The sequence below is a fragment of the Gallinula chloropus genome, assembly GCF_964237585.1.
Source record: "Gallinula chloropus genome assembly, chromosome: 24".
NCBI lineage: Eukaryota > Metazoa > Chordata > Aves > Gruiformes > Rallidae > Gallinula > Gallinula chloropus.
Genome location: NC_140109.1, coordinates 225,392 through 249,155, shown reverse-complemented (window position 1 = coordinate 249,155; position 23,764 = coordinate 225,392). Strand labels below are relative to the sequence as shown.

The 23,764-nt window shown below is 44.6% G+C and overlaps 3 protein-coding genes across 3 annotated transcripts; 2 read left to right on the top strand and 1 right to left on the bottom strand.

Moving 5' to 3' along the window:
• Positions 1-53: 53 nt before the first annotated feature.
• SDHD (succinate dehydrogenase complex subunit D) lies at positions 54-6,014 on the top strand. The gene is made up of 4 exons (XM_084275069.1): positions 54-132; positions 212-322; positions 2,437-2,581; positions 5,295-6,014. Exons 1-4 carry the CDS (start codon positions 75-77, stop codon positions 5,458-5,460), a joined length of 480 nt encoding a protein of 159 aa, XP_084131195.1. The 5' UTR covers positions 54-74; the 3' UTR covers positions 5,461-6,014.
• A 1,890-nt stretch (positions 6,015-7,904) lies between these two features.
• IL18 (interleukin 18) lies at positions 7,905-11,285 on the bottom strand (the record flags this gene model as incomplete). Its single annotated transcript, XM_084275095.1, has 4 exons — positions 7,905-8,451; positions 8,577-8,722; positions 9,629-9,766; positions 11,219-11,285. 4 exons carry the CDS (start codon positions 11,283-11,285, stop codon positions 8,236-8,238), a joined length of 567 nt encoding a protein of 188 aa, XP_084131221.1. The 3' UTR covers positions 7,905-8,235.
• Positions 11,286-18,981: 7,696 nt separating this feature from the next.
• TEX12 (testis expressed 12) lies at positions 18,982-20,276 on the top strand (the record flags this gene model as incomplete). The annotated part of the gene is made up of 4 exons (XM_084274849.1): positions 18,982-19,041; positions 19,603-19,714; positions 19,815-19,870; positions 20,136-20,276. The coding sequence occupies 4 exons, from the start codon at positions 18,982-18,984 to the stop codon at positions 20,274-20,276; spliced, it is 369 nt and encodes a 122-aa protein (XP_084130975.1).
• Positions 20,277-23,764: the final 3,488 nt, after the last annotated feature.

Genomic DNA, 23,764 nt, shown 5'->3' with positions numbered 1-23,764 from the left:
CCCGGAAGCGGAAGGGCTGCGGCAGCGGCGGCTTCCGGCTCCGGTGCGCGGTGCCCTTGGGCCGGCTGGGGACGATGGCGGCGTCGGTGCTGCTGCGGGCGGGGCTGGCGCGGCCCCGCGGCGCCCGGATGGGTGAGTGCCCGGCGGCCCGGCCCCGCGGCCCGCCGCCCCGCCGCCCCGCCCTGACTCTTCGTTCCCGCTCTTTCCGCAGCTCTCGCCGGGAGGACCCTCCTCCTCCTCCGCCGCCCCGCCGTGCTGGCGGCCGTCGCCGATCGGAGCGCTCCGGCTCGGCAGAGCCACGGTGACCCCCGGCAGAGCCGCGGTACGTCTTGCGCCGCGGGGCAGCCCCGGCCGAGCGCGGGGTGCGGGCAGGGCAGGGGCTGCGCGCGTGTCTCGTCCGCCCCGGGGCCGGCAGCGGGTTCGTCACCGTCCTCGGGGCGGGCCGGGCAGGCGCCGTGTCCTTCCCGTGCCCCGTGCGCCGCCGCCGCCCGGTGCGGCCTTGAGCCGTCGGGAAGAGCCGGGGCGGGGCCGCTGGAGATGCCAGGGCGCTTCACTGGCACCTGCGTTGGGTTTACACTGCTGGAGCTCGGAGCTGACACCCGCCTGTCAGTATCCAGCTTCTGAGTGCTGCAGGGCTGGCAACAGGAGATCACAGAGCCGCAGGGGCTGGAAGGGACCTCCAGAGCCCATGGGGTCCAACCCCCTGCCCAAGCAGGGTCCCTGGGACAGGTCACACAGGGCGGTGTCCAGACGGGGCTGGGATCTCTCCAGAGAAGGAGACTCCACACCCCCTGGGCAGCCTGTCCCAGGGCTCCCTCACCCTCACCGGGAAGAAGTTCTTCCCCAGATTGGGGGGAACTCCCTGTGCTCCAACCTGAGCCCATACTAACTGACTGTTAGTAGATCTCAGCAGCTAAGGTAGCGGTTCTCCTGAGTGTGGGGGAAAAGTTGAAGGATTGTGGAAGCGATGGGAAGGTGTAACAGCTCTCAGGTTCCCTGGCAGTAGCAGTACGAGAGCGCTGCGCCCGGGGCGTCTTTCCTGGAACAACAGAGCTGCTGGTGCACTGGGGTTACCGTGAGGAGCCTGATCTGCAGGCAGAGTATTTCTGAGGCTGTGTTTGCCTTTCTTCATATGGTGAGAGGACGCAGAGGTGGTGAAAGACACCACCCAGCTCTCGTCTGGCAGTTGCGCAACGTAAATACCAGAAGATGCTGGGGCTGGGGCTGGGGGTGATTTGTCACCGTTGTGACTCCGCTTAGAAGCGGAAGGGGAGATGAAACACTTGTAAATAAACTGGCTTAAGCACAGCTAAGCTGGTTCCTTCTACCTATTCTGGGCTTCATACTAACATGAAAATTCGTGCATGTGGTGTGAGGCATCGTTGGCTGTGGTGTGCTACAGGGACTGCTTATTGGTCCCCGTCCCAGGTCCCTTTCACGAGTTACTGAAGGTCCTTTGCTTTCCTTACCTTGTCAGCTTTCTAAACTTCTTTCTCCTGGCAACAGCAAAACACACTGTGTTTCAGTTTAGATGGATAATAGCTGTGTGGTAGTTAAGTGCTTTCAGGATGTTGTAAAGGTGGTTTTGCAGAGTCCCTTCTCAGTGGTTTTAGCCTGGGCTGATGCTGGCTGGTGTTCTGCTTCAAACTGTTGCTCATGCTGTTAGGGTTTTGGTTCACTGCAGAACCTTCCAGATTTTTTTCCCCCTTAATAGTATTTGCATGCTTCTAAAAAGTAAGAATTGGTAAAAAAGCTCCTTAACTAATATTTTCTGGTGTCATCTGTTATGTGGTTCAGACTGTATTCAACTGAGTACCAAGGGAGGACTAAAATCCTTTGGCCTTCAGGCTACTTCTAGGCCATGTATCACTGTGATGATCCCATAAGTGTAACCCTCTGTTTCCAATTAAAAATGACAATCCTGGCTCCTGGACATAACTGTGCACAGTAGTTGTTATGTGCTATTCACTGGAACTTGCAGCTGTGTCCATCTAGATCTCAAAGCCATTCCTTACAAGCTGGGAATAGTGAATCATATGTAACAGAGAGGAAATTCACTGGGCTTTGTCTTTGGACATATTTCTTTCCTGTGATGGTTAATTTGGACCTTATTCCTTATTCAACCACAAGTGTTTAAAGTAGGACTGGTGTGTTTTTTCATGTCACCAGTTGAGCTTCTGTTCTTCTGTAGTAAAAGAAACTTCTCTTTCTTAGCAGCAGCAAAGAGTATTTAAAATTAACATTTTAGACATTGTAAAATAGATAATATATTCCATAGCAGTAATGCAAAGGCATCTAGGCTCTGTTTGAACGAAAGCATGGTAATCAAGTGGGAGAACACAGGTAATTGTGTGTTGCTGAGCAGGATGAGGGGTGTTTTTAAGGTTAGGGCACTTTGGACAGGAACTTTGCACTGAAAAATACTTCTTCTTACAGGCAGTTCCAAGGCTGCATCTTTGCACTGGACAAGTGAGCGAGCTGTCAGTGTCCTCTTGCTGGGTCTCCTTCCTGCAGCTTACCTGTATCCTGGACCAGCTGTGGACTATTCACTGGCTGCAGCCCTCACTCTCCACGGCCACTGGTAAGCACAATACATCCCTCAGCATTAAAAGTAAAGTCTGGTAGTCAGAATGGCTCCAAGCCTTAGGCCTTAAATCTGTATGAGGCACTAAGTCTGCTGGCTTATTTCCTGATCTTATTTCCTGATATAATTCCTGACCTCTGGAAAGAGGTGCAGAGTCCTTCCTCTCCAGGTTCAGTGACAGTCACAGTCTTTGACAGGACTTGGGCCTTGGTCTTCCTTTGTCACACTGTTCTCTCAGTCAGAAGGAAGGATGTGTATTCTCACTAAGGAATCCATGAACATTTTCTAATGGTTTGTCTTACTTTAGGAGGACTTCCTTGCCACTGGCTGTGTAGAATCTTGGACATTTTTATCTTGTAGAAGAAGCAATGTTACATGAACAGAGGGAACACAGACAGGACAGATCTATATAAACCAAGTTGTGCTTCAAAGGTTCTGTGCTGTGGGCTGGCTTTGCTCATCTCAGCAGTGATGAGATGCTGCATGATAAAGAGATCATAGTAAACACTCCACTAGAGAAGCTGAGACTTTGATGATATTTTCTTGATTCCTGAGAAATGGATGTTTGCTCCTGTCCTGAAGGGTAGTTCTACTGTGATCTTTAATGTGAGTAGGCTAGAGTCTTGCTAGGAATGGATCCAGCTGCGTGCTTGGCCTGACTGGCAGCATTTGCATCCTGAGGTGATGCTTGCCCCAGGGGTACAGCAGAGGGGCAGCCCCGTGGTGCTCGGGGTGCCGTGTTTCCTTCCCTTACAAAGTCGTGCCAGGAGCTCTTGCGCTTTCCTCACCGTGACTGGGCTCTTGTTCCTCAGGCCCTCAAATCTAGGACAGAGCATGGAGTGTGGCTGTCCTTGAACATATTTAACTCTTTAAACCACAGAACACTCCCAGCTGAGCTCTCCCAGCTTCAGAGCATTTGTTCAGCTGATTGGCTTGTGCGTGTTGGCTCCCTACTGGATGTGACCAGGTGGGGAAGTTGCAGGCGGTGGGACAGGTTGGTGCAGGTTGATGTGCTGAGATGGGTTCTCTGGACTACATGTCTTGCCAGTGCACAGATGTTTGTTTTTCTAGTGAGTGTCTCTTGTTGGCAAAAGTATCAGGATTGTTCACACTAGAAATCCCTGCTGCATGCTCAGTCCCATACTAGACAAGATTTGCTTGAGATAAAAGTTCGCTAGATCACCACAACAGATCAGATAATCCCTCTGGTAGCTAGTCAAAAACTGCAGAGGAGCATTGCCTGTGGTTTTGAGGGGCTTGTTTTCACCTTTTGCTATGTTTTTCCTTAGGAAATCTTGTCCTAAAATACGTTTGGCATAGTGTTTCAGATATTTATCAGTCCAAACAGTAGCCTATCAATAGATTTACTCAAGACACCCAAAGCCAGGTTTATCTTGTACTGTTCTTGCTGCCATCTAATACAGATTTTTTGCCCAGTCAAGCTGCTGTGTTGTGAGATGTAGATTGTGTCTCTACCACACTTCAGCTATTTCTTGCCAATCCCCTTCCTTGTTCTCAGGGCCAGTGGTTGTTTTTACAGGACTCTGTGACTCAGTTTGCGTGCTGTGAAGTCCCACACCAGTTCTTCTGAGAAGTCTTAGAGTGTCTCAGTCTTATTGTGCAACACAAAGAAAACATCCTATGAAATTCCTTTATCAAGGGTACAGTTGAAGGAATGCCAGTGAATCCTGAGCTGGCTGTGCCTTATCTAGCTGTTTTCTGAAGGCACAAGCTGTAGCTATGTGCTGCTTGCACTCCTGTCTGTATTCCACTCCCCACTTGTTAAAAAGAGATGGAATAGTTTGAGAGTAGTTGCCTTTCAGGTTGCTTCCATTTTCTGCTTCTCCTCTGTGTATCCAGGGGTTCCTTGATCCCCTTTTCTTGCTTTGGACACCTTTATGGTATTAGAGCCCCATCTAAGTGAAGCTGAGCTCAGTGTTCACTTGCAGTGGCATCTCATGCAGGACTTTGAACCTTGCTAGGTCACTACTAATGTGTGGAGATGGGTTCTTCCACTTCAGGCTAGACCAAGGCAAAATACTATGAAGAAAACCTTTTTGTTCTCTGTTTTTCCCCAAGTTGACACCTGTCACTGCAGAAAGCAAATACTGTAGGCTTGGAAATGGAATTACTGCAGTTATTTAGAAGCATCTTCTAACATTCTGGATAGCTTAAATCTGGACTGTAGCTAACTTCCAGTCTGACATAGGTAGAAAAAACCCCACAGAGTATGCTAATTTTTTTGGTTGCCACTATCTTCTAGTCAAAATACGCATCCTGGAGTCTTTAGTGCCTTTGTGGCTGATCCCAGATCCACACCTTGCTGTTCAAGCAAAAAAGGCTATTTCCTTTGGTTTCTTCAGTCCTTGGAAGTTGGATAAACTGCCCACTGTTCCTTGGAGGTGGATCCTACAGACTCTGTAGTTTGAAAGAGCTGTGCTCAACCCCTTGTTTCCTTAGTACTGTCAAGAAAACTCTGAGCCACTGTGTATTTATTTTTAATAGAATGTTAATGGAATGTTGGTTTGTTTTTTAAACAGATGCATCTTTCTGAGTAGGAACTGGGCATTCTTCAGGAAAGGTTGATCTAACAGGTGGAAAAGAAGATGTGTTTGAGCCATGTGTGTAGGATGCTCGCAGGAACTGGGTGGATTTCAGCAAGGAATGCTCTTTCCTGATTGCAGCTTTTTTTCTCCCTCTTGTTCCATAGGGGCCTTGGACAGGTTATAACTGACTATGTCCACGGAGACACACCCATTAAACTGGCCAACACAGGTCTGTACCTACTGTCGGCCGTCACCTTCGCTGGCCTCTGCTACTTTAACTATAACGATGTGGGTATCTGCAAGGCTGTTGCCATGCTGTGGAGCCTCTGAGATGCAACTGGACCCCTGAGACAAACACGATTCTTCACTGCTGCCTCTGCTTCAGCCTATTTTTACCAACATGTTTAATGCAGAAGAAAGGAATAGCCAAGGGTCCATAGTATGTACACACTGCAGCAAGTTCAGAGCTAGTCTTTTAGAAATAAATATCCTTTCTTGTTTTTTCATTTATTGCAACACCAGTTAAAATGTTAGAAAAGAAAAAGTAGATTTGAAGTGGGTAATGTCCAGGTGAGAGCGAGTTGATTTAAGCTGCACTGTAAATCGGGAGGAGTTAATTACATCAGTGACAGACATATGTAGCTGAAGGGAACTTTCCTTGTCATGGCAGCTTCAGTGACTGATTTTTTAAAAATAACTGTTATTTCATCTCCTATTTTGTAAAACAAACTTGACTTGTGGCAAATTGAACTGTTATTTCTGACATCACGACAAGGGAACTGTATGTAAGGCACACTCTGTAAGTCTTTGGACCCTGAGAGTTGATGTAGCAAAGGGAATGCTTTTTTCTTAATCTACATAATAAAGAATTTACAGAAATTGTCTGTCTGTGCTTCTGAATGATTTTTGCTGCTTTTAGGTTACTTAAAATGTTTTCTCTGCAAATAGTTCTGGCTTGTGGCTTCTTTTTTCTCTAAAATCAAGTTCAAATACTTTATCTTTTCTGACTTTCATAATAGTGAGGAGTGGTTAACTGCTTCCACATTCTAATGGTACTTCTGTAGTACTATTAATAGTAAGAGGAAAGAATAGTGTGTTACCATCAGTCTGGTTAAGCAATGAGCAGATTGAGTAAGTTACTGATTGAATTCTTCAGAACTTTCCAATTTGTTTTTTTTAATTTGGATGGGATTATCTGTGTTCTTATTCACATAACCACTGGAAATACCATGTAGCTGGCCACTTCTGTTTTGCTACCCTTGCAGTCAGAGTTGAGATGGGTGTTTCTCTTCCATGTGGTCTGACAGAGGTATCACTGTAACATGTTATTGTGTCGCAGTGAGGAAGATGCCTGTGTATGAGTCACTGGTAAGTACACGTGTAGCATAGAAAGTGTTTGGCTTTGCCATTGTTGAGGTTAAACAGAGGATGTCTCTGTATGTGGTACATGTTGAAGATCATCTTGTGTGAGAAATGAGTTATGTAAGGACTCTGGGAATATAGTCAGCCAGACCTGTGATGTTTGGGGCTGCCAACGCTGACACCCATTCGCTGTAGTTCTGAGGCAAGAATTAGCAGTAGTTAAACCACAGCTTTTTCAGTGAATTGCACATGTTCCTCAATCCTCTCGAAACTGAATCAGTTGCCTGTAATTACCACTGACTTGTCCTTAACATTGTGTAACCATCTGGCCTGATCAGATTTTTGGACGTTTATCAGACACACAAAACTGGGCCTCAGTCCCACTGAGTCCCCAGGTTGTTAAATACATCCTGGAGTTCAAGCCCCTCTGGTGAACTCTTCTTAAGTGGTTGTGCACTCGATGTACCTGCCTCTAAATAATTGGGTTCTTACTGCCTTTGGGTGCTCCTGTAGCAGCTGGACAAGTGAAATGGCAGGGGCAGCATAACATGAAAAACCTGAGACAGAAGTATCCCAGCAGTTTCATGTCTCTGGGTTTTTTTAAAGCCCTTGAAATTAAGAGTTTAGTTTTTACCAAACAAGTCTTGAGACTTGTCTTACCTCTTTTGCAAGCATGAGGATTTTCCTTCATTTCATGAGAGATTGATGCCTTTCTGTTCTCTCTGACTGCTTCTGCCTGGATGAAGTATGACAATTGTACTGGCTCTTCTGCATGGCACGTTGAAGACCAGGAGCCCACCCGAAACCAATGTCCAGGTTAGTGCTGCCTGGCATTGGAAGAGAAGAGGAAGACCAATGCTTTTGTATAGAAAAAAGAATAGTATATCCCATCTTGATTTCCTCAAGATGAAACACTCAGAATTCATCACACTAATTTTAGTTTTGGTGAAATTCAGCGTTTGCTCAGCTTGGAAGGTGAGATGGGAGTCACAGCCTGACCCCAATGTGTTGTCACTTACACAGAATGAGACAGGGTCCTGGTGGGGGCTAGCCATAGCTACACTTGTCCCAGACTGTTAGGACAACCATCTATTTCATTTCAGTGCTGATCTACAATTTACATCAAAGCATGATTGATCTTTATTTTTTTTTCCTTGTGCCTTCTAAAGACAGACAGCTTTATTAGAACTTCAGCTGTTCAGGGCAATTAGCAGTTTAAATAAAGGTTTCTAACAAGTAGAAACAACAGACAATTTTAAACTTCATTTGAAGGTGAGAACATCACTGTGTAACTCAGATTGTTGAAGACACTCAGGAAATAATCTTGACACAAACGAGCGATCTCAAAGTGTTTATTGGCCAGGGGCATTGCCTGCTTATGAAATCTGTTACTTGAAGCCGATTTCTCTCCCTCCCCAAAACAGGTCTGCTTCCTCTATGAGACACCTCATTCTGAAGCTCTTTGATCCACTGGCAGTAAGATTTCAGGGGACAAGGTTAATGCAGACATGTACATTCTTGTTTCTTCCTTGTGCAATTGTCTCACTGCATGGAAAACGTTCTTCTGCTTTTTGCCAAGAGTGAGAATTTATTTTCCTTTGCAAGATGCCCATTTTTGTACTGACTTACAGTAGCTAAAAACATGAAACTGGTTTGCCTCAGATGAAAAAAAAGAGAGAGCCAAGATGTATTTTAAGACAGCTGAAGTGTGGCATAGGCTGACTTTAGTCATTTTGACTTAAGTTAGAAACTTATCTTCATGGTTTCATCCACTTCATCTTCTCTGGACAGTTTCTTTAGAATTAGTTTTCTTAAGCAGCCTTCTTCCTCAAAGGCCAAGAACATTCCTTGTTCCAGTGAGTATTCAAACTTAAATGCTTGGGAGCTACAAGATGTAAATGTCTTTTTGAAGAAAATGGCGTTACTTTCACCAGGAATTTCTTCAGGAACTTCTCCTTCCTGAGGAAGAAAAGAAGGGGTTAAGCCCAGCACAAGGCCTGAGCAGTTTTGTTTCTGCTCAGACACGCTTGGATGTTTCTCTGTTACTTCTGTAGACAGGGGAGGGATGGGAAGCAGATACTTACCCTAAATCGAACTGTCATTTTTCCATACTCTTTCTCACAACACATGTAGTAACTTTTATCTGCTATCTGGATGCTGAATGCGACAGGCAACCCTGCTGAAGGTGTAGTAGCTTTGTAACAGTGAATGTTGAAATGCATTCCATTCCCTAAATATAAGTTGTTTATGATTATAGTCTGCTCAGGAGGGAGCTACAACAACTTAACTTATTAGGTCTTACCATTCCACTGGAAACTGCTGTCTTCCCAGGATGCTTTTCCTGACAGGAGAGCCAGGGCTGGGATTTTTATGACTACTGAGCACATATTTGATCTGCAATCATTCAGCAATGACTCAGAGATTTTTAATAAAAGCAGGTGAAGCTACCAGTCAGTAGGGGCTGGATGTTCAAATCCTTTTATGTGCATGCAGGAGGTGGGAATTAGGTTTGTAAATACTGATCTGTAAATCATATTGCACATTTACAGATGCAATCTGTGAGTAAATGTGTTCAACACCTCTAGTCCTGAATGAATTCCTGAGTCCCACCCCATCAAAATCAAAGCCAAAACCCTAAGTACATCGGTAACTACTGCTGTTAGAAAAAGGTAAGAATTCCATGTGAATGTAAGGCAGAGCTTTTACACTGTGAGGGTGATGGAGCACGGGAGGCTGCCCAGAGAGGCTGAGGAGTTGCCTTTGGAGACACACGTTCCTGTGTGATTGAGCCCAGGTGATCCTGCTCTGGCAGGGGGTTGGACTAGAGATCTTTCGAGGCCACTTCCAACTCCTAACTCTTATATAAAGGTGGGGGAGAGGATTAAGAATTTAGCTCGGTATCAGAGCTAACCAACAATCCTAGCAACCCTTTTCTGCACAGGACATCTTGCAGCCCTCGCTCTAATCCAGGAAACTAGTTAATTAGCAGCACACAAGCCACAGAATTTCAGCTCTCCATTTGCAAGAATAAAGGTAAGTCTTTCCTCTTGGTCTCAGAATTTAGAGTGATTTCAAAGAACAAAAGCACATCTAAACTAAAGGCACAGCACAGGGTTATATCTGAGAGAGGGAGTACCAGATTTCATCTCCTGGTCGGTCACGTTTTCAAAGGCTGCCACGTTTAAGTCGGGTCGAACCACAAGCAACTGGCTGTTGACGTTTCGAAGGACTCGGTGGAGGATTTTGTCCTTACAAAAGGCATCGCATTCCAGCCCTGTAGGAGTATCAAGCCAAGAGGGTAATATATCTTAGCTCTAATTTCAGTTGAAGAGGTTGCTACAGCCATAAGCATGTCATTAATATACCAGGTGAAATAAATTCTCAGAAGGGCAAGCCCACACAATACAGAGGGCATGTCATTCTTTCCCCCTCTGGCTTGTAGCAGCCCAGGCAGGAGAGGGGGATTTCCCAGAATACAGAAATCTGTGTATATGAGCAAGAGAAGCTACTGTATCTCTCAATGGAAATTCAGAAGCAACAGTTCTCTCTTTCACCCAACCATTAGAACTGCATGATAAGGTCCTTCTGTTAAGGAAGCATGTACCTTAGAAGGAAATAAAGCAACAGCAACTTCAGGTGGAAAGGGTGAGCTGTAGCTCCTATTCATTTTTCACACTAGCCATTATCAGTTTGAGGACTTGTGCTCTTAAGGTACACAGAACATTTGTGGGTTAGAAAGCATTACCAGGTTAGGTCAGGTAAAACTGAAAATCAAGGTAATAAATGACGAGCTTTCAGCTTACCATCATCATCTTGGTTCCAAGTGAGCAATGAAAAAAAGGAAAGAAAGAAACGTTAGACTGCTCCCATGAAATAAACCACTTTCCATCCAGTTCTGTTCTGCAAGATTGGAAGCCAGCCAGCCACCCCCGCATTTCCAGTGGTAGTCCTCAGTATTATTAGCTCACCAAGATAAAGTGGTCTAAGTACAGAGTGTGTTGTATTTGGGAGCCTAACAAACTCAACAGAATGATTAAACCAGCAGTCATTTGAGAACTGGGGTTACCACAAAACCAAGAGGCATGCAAAATCAAGGGTGAGCAGCTCAGCCCAGTTTAAGCCTATGAGGAATGAATGGACCTAGAGTTTAAGTTAGCAAAAGGACAAGAAACAGTTGTTACAAATCACCCCTAATGAAGAGACTGTTTCCCAACTTCATCCTATCAGATTGGAAGTTATCCACTTACTCCAAGATCACCCCACAGTATTACAACCCTTCTGAGCATCCTTTACGGGAAAGTACTGTATGAAGCAACAAGTATTTCCCTGGCTCAGACACTTGGCTAACAGTACTTCAAAGCTTGTGGGAAAATCAGGTAACATCAGAATGATAAAGGGCTTTTTTACTCAGTATTCAAACAGAAGAAGTTACTCCGTGCTTCAGGTGTGGCCATAATAGGGTAGTGACTTGTTACCACACTGAGAACACCGTCTCAAACTCAGATTCTTTTTGCGGCGGGCAGCCTGGTTCCATGATCTAAGAACTATCGTTCTTCCAAGTGAGCAAGGATTGTAGCTGCTTTGAGGATCACTCAGGTAACATGACAGTAAAGAACAGTAATCCACAAAGTTAGGGAGGCCAGCCCAAGGAAAGGACTGAATTCTGTATCAGGTTTTGATCTGTGCAGAAAGAAGACACCGTGTCTCAGCAGTGGGTAGTAATTACCTGCAAAATAGAGGCAGAAATTTTCTCCGAGCTGTACTGCATACACAAGAATCTCTTCATCACTCATCTTCACTCTGCCAAAACCAGAGAGGGCTTGGAGTTAAGAACAATGCTTCTTACTCGACAAGGCAAGGGAGGTTTTGGGCAAGTTCTCTTCTAGCACTTTCACTACCTGTTGAAAAAGCTGCTTTTAAAAATAAGTGGTCTCCTCCTCTGTTGCCTTTTATCATTATCTAGAATAACACAGAGCCAGCCCCCTTCAAGTGCTGCTAGTTTACAAAACTTGTTGATTACACGGTGTTGCACAGGAATAAACAACTGCTTAACATTTGCTCATTCTCTGAGCATGCTAGTAAGTAGCTCCATGAACATACTTTTGGTATCATATAGTCATTTGATTTTATGTTCCTAATTTTCAAATAGGGAAGTGACTAAGATTGGATTAAGCGCCCTGTTACTGACCACTAAGCCATAAAAGTTACATTAAGTCTACAGAGAATGATCTTTTCATTTTCCCTCTGTAAAGACAGAGCTTCCAAAACGTAATCCGTATCTAGAGCTGGAATTGTGTAGGTTCCTAGAGAAGTTGGGATGGCTTCATACCTTCAGTTCTAGCAGCAGGGCAGGGAACTAACAAGATAAAACAGGAGCTGACTAGGGCTTGAACTGTAAAGTCTAGTCTTTCAGTAAGTTTACTACTGTTGGGATGGTTGCCATTGGAAGGAAGAATTCTAAGGAATATCCTCTTCAGAATTAAAATAGCATCTCCTACCTTTAAAGACAAATGAGAATAAGAAAAAAGGGACTTATACAGCAGAGGAAGATGTGGCAAAGAAATGAATTCTTTCTCTTCTCTGGAGGTAAGCAGTTCTGAGATGTCCTCTTCTATACCACTAGTTTTGTGGAATTCAGGTGGTCACTTTCCTTCCTGGCAGCTTCACTTTGGTCTCTATCTTAGCAAATATTTTTTGTTCATTTTCATAGAATGATTTCTGGGTGTGAATGTTCTTACCCAGTTTATCGACATCTTTAGAAATAAAGGCATTTTACTTGCTGAAAATAACAAGCAGCTAGTCTACTATCTGTGAGATCTGATTTATTTGGCTTTGTGATTGGTGTGAAATTTGTGGTCAGACGCATGAACTAACATGCACAGACATTCACCAGCACTGCATCTGATCTTTAGGCGCCCAGCATCTGTATGAAGTCTTAAGCCTGGAGTTGTGTGCCTACTCTCTGTACACAATACATGGATAATGACAGCAGAATGCATGAGACAGCACCAAATAAACAAAGCTAACAACAGGGATCATAAACAACACTGAACTTATCTTCAATAAGCAGCCTAGAGTATGATGTGCTTCACTCAAACCTGCCAACTCCTGTCAAGGCATTCTTTCCCTTTGCTACTCACAGAAGTAAGACAAGTAATAAATGTGTTAAATCTAGGTAAAAATGGGAAGAACTGGCTCTTGCACTGGGATTTTATTATGCAGTCAAACATTTTGCTTACTTCCAAGGTGCTTTTCCAGTGCTTGGAAAAGACTTATTACACAAAACAAGTGAGCAATGCCTAAAGTAAATAAGCACACATCAACCTTAAGGGTTGGGGTGGGGAAATCGGACTGATTTCCTTGTCCCTCCAGAACAGCACTTTGAGGAACGTATTTGGGAGTGATCCTTCTCATCCTGTTTTTCATATGATCAATAATTCTAGCTGGTCTGTGCAGAAGAGCCACCCGAGCTCTTAGTTTGAGCATCTTTGTTTCCAAACTCAGGCGCCCAAGCCTCTGATGCTAAATACCACAACAGCAAACAGTGCATGCCTCCCACGTAGCAAAGGAAACCAGAACGGCAAGAACTGTTATTCTAGAGCAGAGGGGAAAGCACAGGCAGGACTTACTGATAAGGGATTAAAGGAAAAGGTGCCCCGTGGTTTACTTGGTGAAACACATAAAACAACTACACTTTTCCCCCTGATGCGTTGTGAAAGATGGTTCGATGTCTCACTGAGCATGGGTGGAAGGAACGGGGAGGCAGCGTGTGATGACTGGCCCCATCAATAGGCAGGGATGCAGGCTGTAAGAACAGGGCTGTGCCCCGGCCTGTGCGGGGGCCGGGTAGCGCGGGTCCCATGATGGACCAGAGGACGGGCCGCGCCGCTGCCCGCAACCTGCCTGCGGTGCGGCTGCGGGATGCCCTCCATCGCCAACCCCGGCGGAGGGTAAGTCTCTGCCGCTCGCTGCGGCCGCGAGAAAGGGGATGATGATAGCTCTCGGTCCCACAGCGGGACGTCCAGCCCGTCCCGCAAACGCGCCAGGAACGCGCGTCTCCGCCCCTCGCGGAAAGCCGCGTAGACCCCGGGCCGGCGGGGCCGCCCGGCTCTGCCCCAGCCCCCAGCCCCCAGCCCCCAGCCCTGCTCGGCGCCGGGCGGCAGCCGTGCGGCGCCCTAACGCGCTCAGCCCCGGGTCACAGCGAGCTCTCCCGGCCGGGCTGCGCTCGGAGTTGCGAGCCGAGCTGTTAGCGGGGCGGGCGGGCAGCCGGCCCCGGGGCGAGGGCGGCGAAGCGGCCGCGATCCTACCTGGCTCCTCGGCGGGCGGCGGAGGGGCGGGCAGCACGGACGCCCGATCCCGCGGCCGGAGCCTCCTCGGTCACCGTCCCCTCCCCTTCCCGGACGCTTCTCGCCGCGAGTACGCTCGTCTAATCGGGGGCAACGGGGCCGAGAGCCGTGCGGCTGCGGAGTCCCGCCCGGCAGGGCTGCGGAGGCTGCCCCGGGGCGGGCGTCAGCACCGTGTCACGCGTGCCCGGCGCGGCCAGCGGTCGCTGCAGCAGCAGGTGGCAGCGCTTCGGGGGCCGAGGGAAGGGGCTTTTATAGCGGCTTGCATCACTGCGCGACTGCACAGGGCGACTGAACAGACCGTGGAGGGAACTGCAGCTCTTTCCCAAGATATGTGCCTACGTCGGCATTTATTCTGCGGCACTTCCCCTCCTCGCTGGAGAGCACAGACGCAAATCTGAGGTTACCGGGGCAGCTCGTTGCCACTCACTTTATCTCGCACACACGTTGTCACAGGGGCACATCTGGTTCCCGCACCAGCCCGCTGCAGTCCCTTTGCGTGGTCCATCGAGTCTCAAGGAGCAGTTTTGAAACAGGTACCGGCAGCCAGTGTGGAGACTTCCCCTTCCTCACATGCTTGCTGCCCGTAAGCATTGCATCTGCCTTGAGGGAAGCCCGTTTAGTGCTGGAAACACGTTGTATGTGTCTAGTTCTTTATAACAACCGTGCCAGGGAGTATATCGCTGGTGTCTGGTGGGAACTCGCCAAATCATCTTCCATCCCTTGTACCTAAGTAGCTTCAGGAAAGGAATTGAGGCTCCTCTCAAGGAACCAGCCCGGAACGATAGCTGATAGCTGGAGCCAGAGTGATAGATCGCTCCTAATGCACCAGTTTCCCAGGTCTGTGTTAATGGCAAATAAATAAAACAGCGATGACCGTCCCTCTTGCCTGACTGCTGCAGCCTCAAAGTGTGATGCTTTATGGAACGTTAGGTGCTGCCTTTGGTGGTTTTCTAATGCTGAATGTGACAAATGTTGCTGTAGCTGCAATGGCAAACAGCATAGCGATGGGACAACAGAGGCCATACAAACCACAAGAGCAACCTTGGGAATGAATAATTAGCCAATATTTTATACAGTGTGTACAATTCAGCAGTGTTAACTGGAACCCCTCTGTACCTTGATTTCCTCTTTCTAATGCTGACCAGCAAAGCATTAGGGCAGCTCAGTGGGTAAAAGAGGCTCAAGTTTTTGCTCTGGACTCGTGGGAGGGGAAAACCCTAGCCAAAACCCAGCCCAAGACTCTAAGATGTTCTTTGGCCTATTTGCATGCCTGTTACTGCTCCTGGAGAAAAACAAAAGAAAAGAGAAAAACATCTCTAGGAGATGTTTTAATGTCTGTATCATAAAACTAGGGAGAGAATTTTGAGGTCAAAGGTGCATGTGTCAACCTCACCTGAAATAATAACCCTAAAAATAAAACTACTATCCATTTTACTAATAACCATGATATTTTGGCTGTTCTACCCAAGGGACCAGTGTATTTCCCTGATATGTTAAGATAAAAACTGTGCTGCAGAAGTTTCTCTTTTTAAAGTTGTTGAAAGAAACTAATGAAATTGATTCAGAAGAATTTAAAAAAGCAGAAGGATTCAACCACAGAATAAAAGCTCCTGTTCCTGGCAGACAAAGCAGAATACCTTTTTGGAGCTACTGCTTTCAGACGGGAAGTATATATCCCTATTTACAGACACTCACTTGCACTGACTGGATTCCAGTCAGAGCATTTCCTTTCAAGTTCCTGTTTCATGACATGGTATTTGTTCATTCATTGTGTGCAGCTGTGTCTGCCTAAACCTGTTTAAAAGAGATATCTAAATGTGATTTAAACACCTAGACCTAGCTGATTTCTATATACAACTACTGTCATTCTACCATCCCTCTTGGTACTTTATTTGAATGGTTGGTTCTTACAGGGGGGGAAAAATCTTTCTAAATTTAACTGCCATCTGGGCGCCTGTTTTTGTACATTTTCTTGATAGCCATTTCGTGACAAATACTTCCTTCCTGTGAAGGAATTACACCTGAAATAAACAGCTTCAGCCCTTTAAATTTCAACCTCTGAAGAATTTTCTTCAGCTTCAAAACAATATTCATGTGTTATTTTGACTACAATTGACTTTTTTTAATTTTAGTTTTGTTTTATTTTTTTAATCTGGGCACCAGAGCTTTATTCAAGAGAGTTCCCCATCTGGGTGATACTATCTTGTTCCCAGATACCTATTTTTTAATAGCACTGCAAAAAAAAAACCCAACCAATCTTTTTAAAACATGAATGCTGTCACACTTGTTTATAATTTAGCCATTTTTCTCATTAAGTTTAGATTTACATTCACATCACTAGTGAAACATTAAATAATAATGTACTTGGTAACAAAATTTTTGTAAAAACACCAAAACCACTGTCAGTCAGCCAACATTGCTTACTTTGTATAGTCAGTAATATTTTTGTCCTGCTGACTTTCTGTACAAAACTCTCAGGAAGGAGGATCTTGGTCTTTCTTGTCAACCTTTGAGGTCCTAAAAATTCAATTAGGTAATGTTGTATACTGAATTAAAGCTATTTCCTCTTAGCCTGTACATAGGTGTGTTTATAAAGACCACGGTCTAACTCATATTAATAGCTTCTGTTGCAAGTTTTAAGCTTTTATTTCTCTATGCATTTTAATATCTCCAATCTTAAAAGAAAGAGGGCTACTTTTAGAAGAATGGCTTAGATATTTTTCTTTGTTTGTTTGAATTTTCTCCATAGACCATCTCATCCATAGGGCACTGAAAGTGCTAAAGCAATTCAGGTGTTTCATTTCTTTGAATTCAGGTGGTCTGTTAACAAAAATACCAGTATGGTAACTCAATTAGGCAAACACACACTTTTAAAAATATTTTCATAGAATCAGAATTATTTTGGTTGGAAAATTGGCCCTTCAAGATTCCAGGGCCTCACCACAGGGAAGAAATTCTTCCTAATATCTAATCTAAATCTTCCTTCCTTCATCTTAAGGCCGTTCTCCCCTCTCCTGTCCCTCCCTGCCCTTGGTACCAGTCCCTCTCCAGCTTTCCTGTAGCTCCCTTTAGGTACTGGCAGGCTGTGACGAGGTCTCCCATCAGCCTTCTTTTCTCCAGGCTGAACACCTCTCTCAGGCAATCTTCACAAGAGAGGTACTCCAGCCCTCTGATCATCTTCCCAGCTCTATTATGGACTCAGTGCCACAGGGGTACGTCTGTCTTGTACTGGGGACCCCAGATCTGGACACAGTACTGCAGGTTGGCGGGGTGTCTCACGAAAGTAGAGGCAGTAAATCACCTCCCTCATTCTGCTGGTCATGCTTCTTTTGATGCAGCCTAGGATATGGTGCATGTAGTTGTTTTTTCTGGAGTATTCTCTCATACCTGTTTCTTAATGTTTAGATACTACAGCTAATAGCATAAAAATATTTTTTAGAATTTAAGGAAGTGAGCTGTGGCAGCATATGGAATATTGTTTCTTCTTTGGGGAAGTAATTTAGTTCTCCTTCTTTCAGCAGTTTCATTTCTTGTCCTGAGTTTTGACTCTCAGAGCCTATTTGGATAACACATGTAAGGTTAAGATACTTTCTTCTCTCAAAAAAATAAATGAAAGATGCAGAGAATAAAGTTCCCTTTACTCCAACATTACTTCAAATTTTGCAAATATAGCTTACCTACAGAAGTGAAGAACAACATAAGGAAACGTTAGGAAATTAAGCTGAGGAGGGCAGATTTAGATTAGATATTAGGAAGAAATCCTTCCCAGGGAGTTGGGGGACTCCCTGGCACAGGGTGCCCAGAGAAGCTGGGGCTGCCCCTAGACCCCTGTCAGGGTTCAAGGCCGGGTTGGATGGGGCTTTGGGCTGGTGGGGGGTGTCTCTGCCTGTGGTGGGGGGTGTGTGTGTGTCACTGGGGGGAGCTTTGGTTTCCCTTCCAACCCAACCCATTCTATGATTCTATGATAATGCAAACTTATTTTGCATTGTTTAGAGAAAAGGTTGGTCTTGGCAGTTGGCTGATTTTAGTGCTGCCAGTCATTATAGTGACAGTCACCTCTCAGATTTTATTCAGCCACAGCTCCTCTTTTGAAATGGATCCATCTAACCTTATCTGCATGTCACCCAAAAACAGTCCGGCGGTTCAAACCGTGACTGGACCCACCACAGAAGGCAAAGCGTGACCAGAGTAGAGCGGGCAAGGCAACAGGTTAAGCAGCTGCAGGCAGTCTCATTGTGCTTTAACTCAAACGTGATTGGGATGAAGCGCTTCCTCCTGGGATGGCCAGAACAGAGGGCGTTTTAGGGCTAAGCCCGCCGGACGTCCTCCTTAGCCAGCGCTCCAGAGGTGGGCCCGGCTGTCAGAGCCGCTGCAGGAAGCTTCTGCTGGGCGGCGCTACCTCCCAGCCTTCCCAGCAGCCGGCCCTCCTGCAGCCGCCGCGTCCGGACAGCGCGAGGGCTGCGAGCGGCTGGGGCAGGGCTCCGGGCCGGGTCCAGCCTGCCTCGGGTGGCCGCCGGGCAGGGCTCCGGGCCGGGTCCAGCCTGCCTCGGGTGCCCGCCGGGCAGGGCTCCTGACAGGGCTCCTGACAGGGCTCCAGCCTGCCTCGGGGGCCCGCCGGGCAGGGCTCCAGGCCGGCTCCAGCCTGCCTCGGGGGCCCGGCGGGAGCGCGATCTCCCCTCTCCCCGGCAGCTCGGCCGCAGCGTCCGCCCTGTCGCGCGCCGGCCGTTGACGGCTGCCCACGGCCGCGAGGGCCGCTACGTGTTGTGGGCCGGCTCTGAGAGGGGCCCTTGGGGCGTCCCGGGAACCACAGGTACCGCTAGGGACAGACAGACCATTTTTGGACAAGGCAGAACAGAACCAGCCTCAGCTGCCGGTGCTCGACGTTCGGCACCTGTGAGAGCACCTGTGAGCACCCGGGCTGTTAGCTGAGCCCTGCTCAGGCTGGCCTGGGACAGACAGGGTCGTGGTGCTGCTGTCTCCAGCCCGATCGGTGCCCTCGCTGTGCTTGAGGCCTTGTCTCTGTCCAGTTCCTGTGCAGAGGAGCTTAGAGGTACTGGTTATAGCTTCTACGTGTTTCTATATAGATGTATTTTCTGGTTGTACATGATACCGAATATGATGATGTACTTTTTATCAGGTAACGATGACAAGTAACACACAAAAACCAGATGAAAATAGAAGCAAACGTAAGAAAGACATGGAGGTGAGTGCTACTGATGAGGAAAGAGCCTGGGCCTTTCTCCTGGCCCAGGGAAGTAGCGCAACAGCCCTCCCCACACCGCATCCCCAACACACACACACATTTCCCCTCCCTTCCTGGATGTCCTTCAGTGGCATTGCCGTGGGTTCCTGTCAGGAGAGCAGGCAGAGACGTCCCTGTCTGTTTATGTAGGTTAAGGGAAACGTATGACCTTACTGAATGAGCAGAATGTTAAGATAAAGTGTTTGAAGTTCAAAACTGGGTATGTGCTGCAACACAGTCATGTAGGACTTCTCAAGAGTGAGCTTCTGAAGTACAACCATCTTTTGACTGATACAAGCCAGGATCTCTAACTGGTAGTTCCCACCCACTTCCCTAGTGCTGAATGCTGTTTCTGTTTGGGATAGATGATGTTGATGCTGTGAAGCCAACATCACTTTCATTTCCTCTGAAAACAGTCTTTCAAGATCTTTTTAAAACTCTTCTTTCTTCAGTGAAACTCTTATCTGTGCTAAGCTTGCTTTAATTCTTAGAGCATGTATTTTTTATGTGCTCTGTTATTAGAATGAAGGTTCAGAAAATCCTCAGTTGTCCTTCCTTGACAAAACAGACGTGGCATTTTCTGAAGGCTCGCAGTCTCTTTACAAACCTGAACCACTGGAAAAAGTTTTAAATGGTGATGTATTAAATGAACTGAAAGTAACTATGAAATTATCTAATTGGATGTTGCAATGAAATTGAATTAAAACGCTTAAATATCTTTTCTCTTTTAACAGAGATGAACAAAGAGATTATGAACTTGTTATCAAAATATGCTCACATTTTAAGGCAAGTGGACTTTGTCCTATTTGTACATAACTTTTCTAGTTTCCCTAGATAAGATGGATTGCCATGGCTGGAGTTTCTAGAAGTTAGCACACATTATACACACCTTGAAATAAAACTACTGTTTTCCTTTACAACAGAGAATTAATTTGGTCAGAAACTCAGTATTAATAGGCAAATTTTCAGGAAAAATCATAAACCCAGATTTAAGTAGTGAGAAAGTTAATGGTATTAGGAGTGATTTTAACTACAGATTTTTTCAATTCAGTGAGAGAGCAGCGATGGATGCTTCTTATGTTCAAGAACTTGATGGAATCTTAGAAGAAGCAAGGACCATAGAAAATCACTTAAAACAGAAGAGGGAGAGCCTGAAACAGAGATTCACTGTGATTGCAAGTACTCTGCAAAGCTAAATGGAATTCGTTAAATGGCAGAAATGCAGGGAAAAACTTGTCTTAAATTTTATGTATTAAAATATGAACTCTGATGAGTGCTATGATGAATGCTCCATAAATGTCTTGTGTAAATATTTCTAACAGTTAGGAAACTTTCAACAACTTAAACAGCAACTTTGTTTTTAAATATGTAGACACAATGCATAGGGTAGTGGCAATAAAAACCAATGCTAAGTAATCCATTTGAAATCTTGTGACTCCAAGAGGTTCTTCGCAGTAAAACATCTTTTTTACTTGTTGACCCATCGCTGAGACTGTCCCTATGCTTCCATCCCTAGAAAATACTGGAAGCATTTGAAAAAGTGAGTCAAATGAATTTTGCATTGCTTGGCTTTAAGGCTATGGCAGTTAAATACAACTGAATTCAGAAGCAGCTATGGTATTTCTATTGTCACTGCTAAAGATGGGTTTTTTCTTCTATTGTTACAACCAGTCTTTTGCCTTAGAACACAGCGTAGAAACACTTCTGTGAAACATAGAATTTTACAATGTAAATGGAAAAGGATCTCAGATTATTTCATATTAACCATTTCCTGGTGGGATTTTTTTCTACTTTAGAAAATGTTCTGCTGCTAAAATCTTCATAGATTGTACTTGCAATCTTACTTTCATTTTGTCTCAATATAAATAGATTGGGAAAATCAGCTTACAAATAGGAGGGTTCTGTACAACCTTGGGAAATGTATAAAGAGGTGTTGAGTCTGAATTTGAAAATATATTTTAATACTTCTGTAGCCTCTCAAATGAAACCAAGGCCCTTTTGATACAAACATAAAAGCACATCATTAAAAGTTTTTTGGTAATAAATAACTAGATAATATTAAGATAACCTAGAATTACATTGCTCTTTTGTTGTTTAGATACCCCAGTATTGTTTGCTGCATATGCATTTATTTAAGAAAGCTTATGGGGGGTTTTGAGCACTTTTTCTTGTCATTTGACTCTGCTTAAACAGCTGATACATAAAATGTACAAAGCATCATTTGTACAAATTGTGAGGCTAATGTAATAAAGAAAAGTGCTAGATAGTCCTGTTGCTGGCATAAGATATATTTAGATCTTTACCCCAGTACTGTATATTAATTTTGTCTTTAAATCCTTTCAGACTTGGTCAATCTTCCTTTCCCCCTTATTAGATAAAAGTCACAAACAAAAGTGGTACCTGTCAATCTAAAACTAGTTAAAACAAATGATGAGAGAAACTGGACATCTAGGGTGAGATATTCCAAGGTATTTAGATACCTAAAGATGCAGATATGTCCTTAGTAGGATTTTAAATGTGCCTAAGCATGTTAAGCGCCTTACATGCTTAGGAATTTTGGAAAATCCTATAAGGTTCCTATCTGTATCTTTAGCACCTAAAGACTTCCAAAAATCTTGCCCCTAATCTAGACCATATTTTACCAGCCCCCTACTTTTTGGTAATAACGACATTTTGTTTTGTAAATAGTCTTAGTAATGCTGTGTAAACAGAAGAAAGAGGGAGAAAATATAGATGATTTTGGAAGTTCAATTGTCTAGAATATTGTGCTGTTTCTAAAATCTACAATCATCTGTAAACGACAAAAAGCAGTTTTAAATTTTCATCTATGAAGTGTCTGAATTTAGAAATTTACCTGTGGTTATTCATGTAAGCCTTGAAAGGAAAAAAACCACAAATTTCATTACTGTTCAATATCTGCCTGTTAGCAAAGCTTGCTGCATTTAAACTGTTTGTGCTTGGGAAAATTATGCCACTGGTTTAGATCACCCAGCTTTAGATCATCTAGATTTAGTTTTTATGTGGCTAATATATCAAAGTTGCAAACTTTGTCCAAGTATTAGTTATTACTAAGAAGCAGAACTTAGATCCATACTGTTGCAGCAGTTTGCTCCATTTACAAACTTTATAAAATACAATAAAAATCAGTAAAACTATACTTAGAAGAATAAAGAGCTGCTGCTTCTTGTAGCCTGGCATTCGAGTACAGTTAGATTCAAAACATACTTGTTTTTCTACAGCGGTTTCTTAGGCACCTGGTTGTCATTACATGTGATAATTTAGAGTGGTATCTCTGTAGTAAGGGTATTTTTGAATTTAAAGAGAGATTGGAAGTAAAGTTTGTAAGTATGGGCATAGTAACCTAGCTGAGATTATGAGCAGTGTGGTTATGCTTATTAAAGGGAAGTCATTCAAAGCTTTGTAAGAGTTTGAAATAGGCATTTTTCCTTTTTCTTTTAATGGCTAAGAGCTACAAAGCTGCTGTTTTGTGTGAGGATATATAAAAAATAAACCCTGACCAATTAAAATTAATAAAATTCTGTAGCTGCATGAAGTTCCAACTTGCAGTGGTAAGTTCAGAAAGTTTATAACATCCACTGAAAATAAACTAGGCTCTTCTCTTCTGAAGCTGCAAAATACTTCAGCAGTAGAAATAAGCACTCACTGGCTGCTTTTATGCTTTCTCTTCCTGTTTAAAAGGCAGCCTCCCGTAATTATGTTGCTGGCTAATAATATAGATTATTTTTCTGTTGGCTGCCCTTCAGTGTTCCACTCACTATCCATATACAGAGGAATCATTACACACTGGTTTTCTTCTAAACCATAAGAAAATAAAATTTTGCTAGTTTTGCCTACTCTCTTAATGATGTTTCTGCCCTGGTTGCCCTCTCATGTATTTTGGTATTTGTTGGGAGAAAGAAACCAAACTTTTCACGCTCTTCTAATGTGAAACTAAAAGCTCTACCATTCTGTCTCTGAGGAGTGAGGTACACATGAAATCCAACTGGCATCCATCCCATCACTATCCGCTTTCCAGTCTTACTGAAGGAGGTTTGAACAGAATATTAATTGGCTTTAAAGCTGCCAAATCTGATCAGTGAAGCTCAGCTGGTAACTACGTTTTCTTTAAGCTTCTCCTCCTGTTGTTTAAGCTGTGGTGCCTTAACAAGAATGTCTAAGATGACAGATCAGTAGCAGGATATAAATGGGTTTTTAAAAAAGATGTGGAAACATCTTACACAAAGTTTCTACACTCAAATCTACAATCGTGGGGATTTCTGACACTAAGTCTTTTGCATTTCTGAGCTTGCTGTGAGTACCTCCACAGTCTGGAAAGTGTAAGTGATGAAAAACTAATATTCAGTTCCTCTCATTGCTCTTCAATTATCTGAAAGCTGAAAATGGAAAATAACAGTGAATGCAGGGACAGCTTAGGTATTCAGTTGAGAAAAGGCTGATTGTGACTGTTCACTTAAAATGAAACTGCCTTTTAGCATAGATGTTGGAATGTGGATCATGACAGAGAAAGACCAAATCAAGCAGGTAATGGATGTGTTTAAGGCTCGTGGCAGTCTGGCTGGAGCTCATCAGAATTCAGTTTTTCTAACTGTAGAATTGTTGTTTTGTCTTTGACTTATCTTTGTAAACCTGATGCTGAAGGCAGCACTGGAAAAGCACTGGGTGT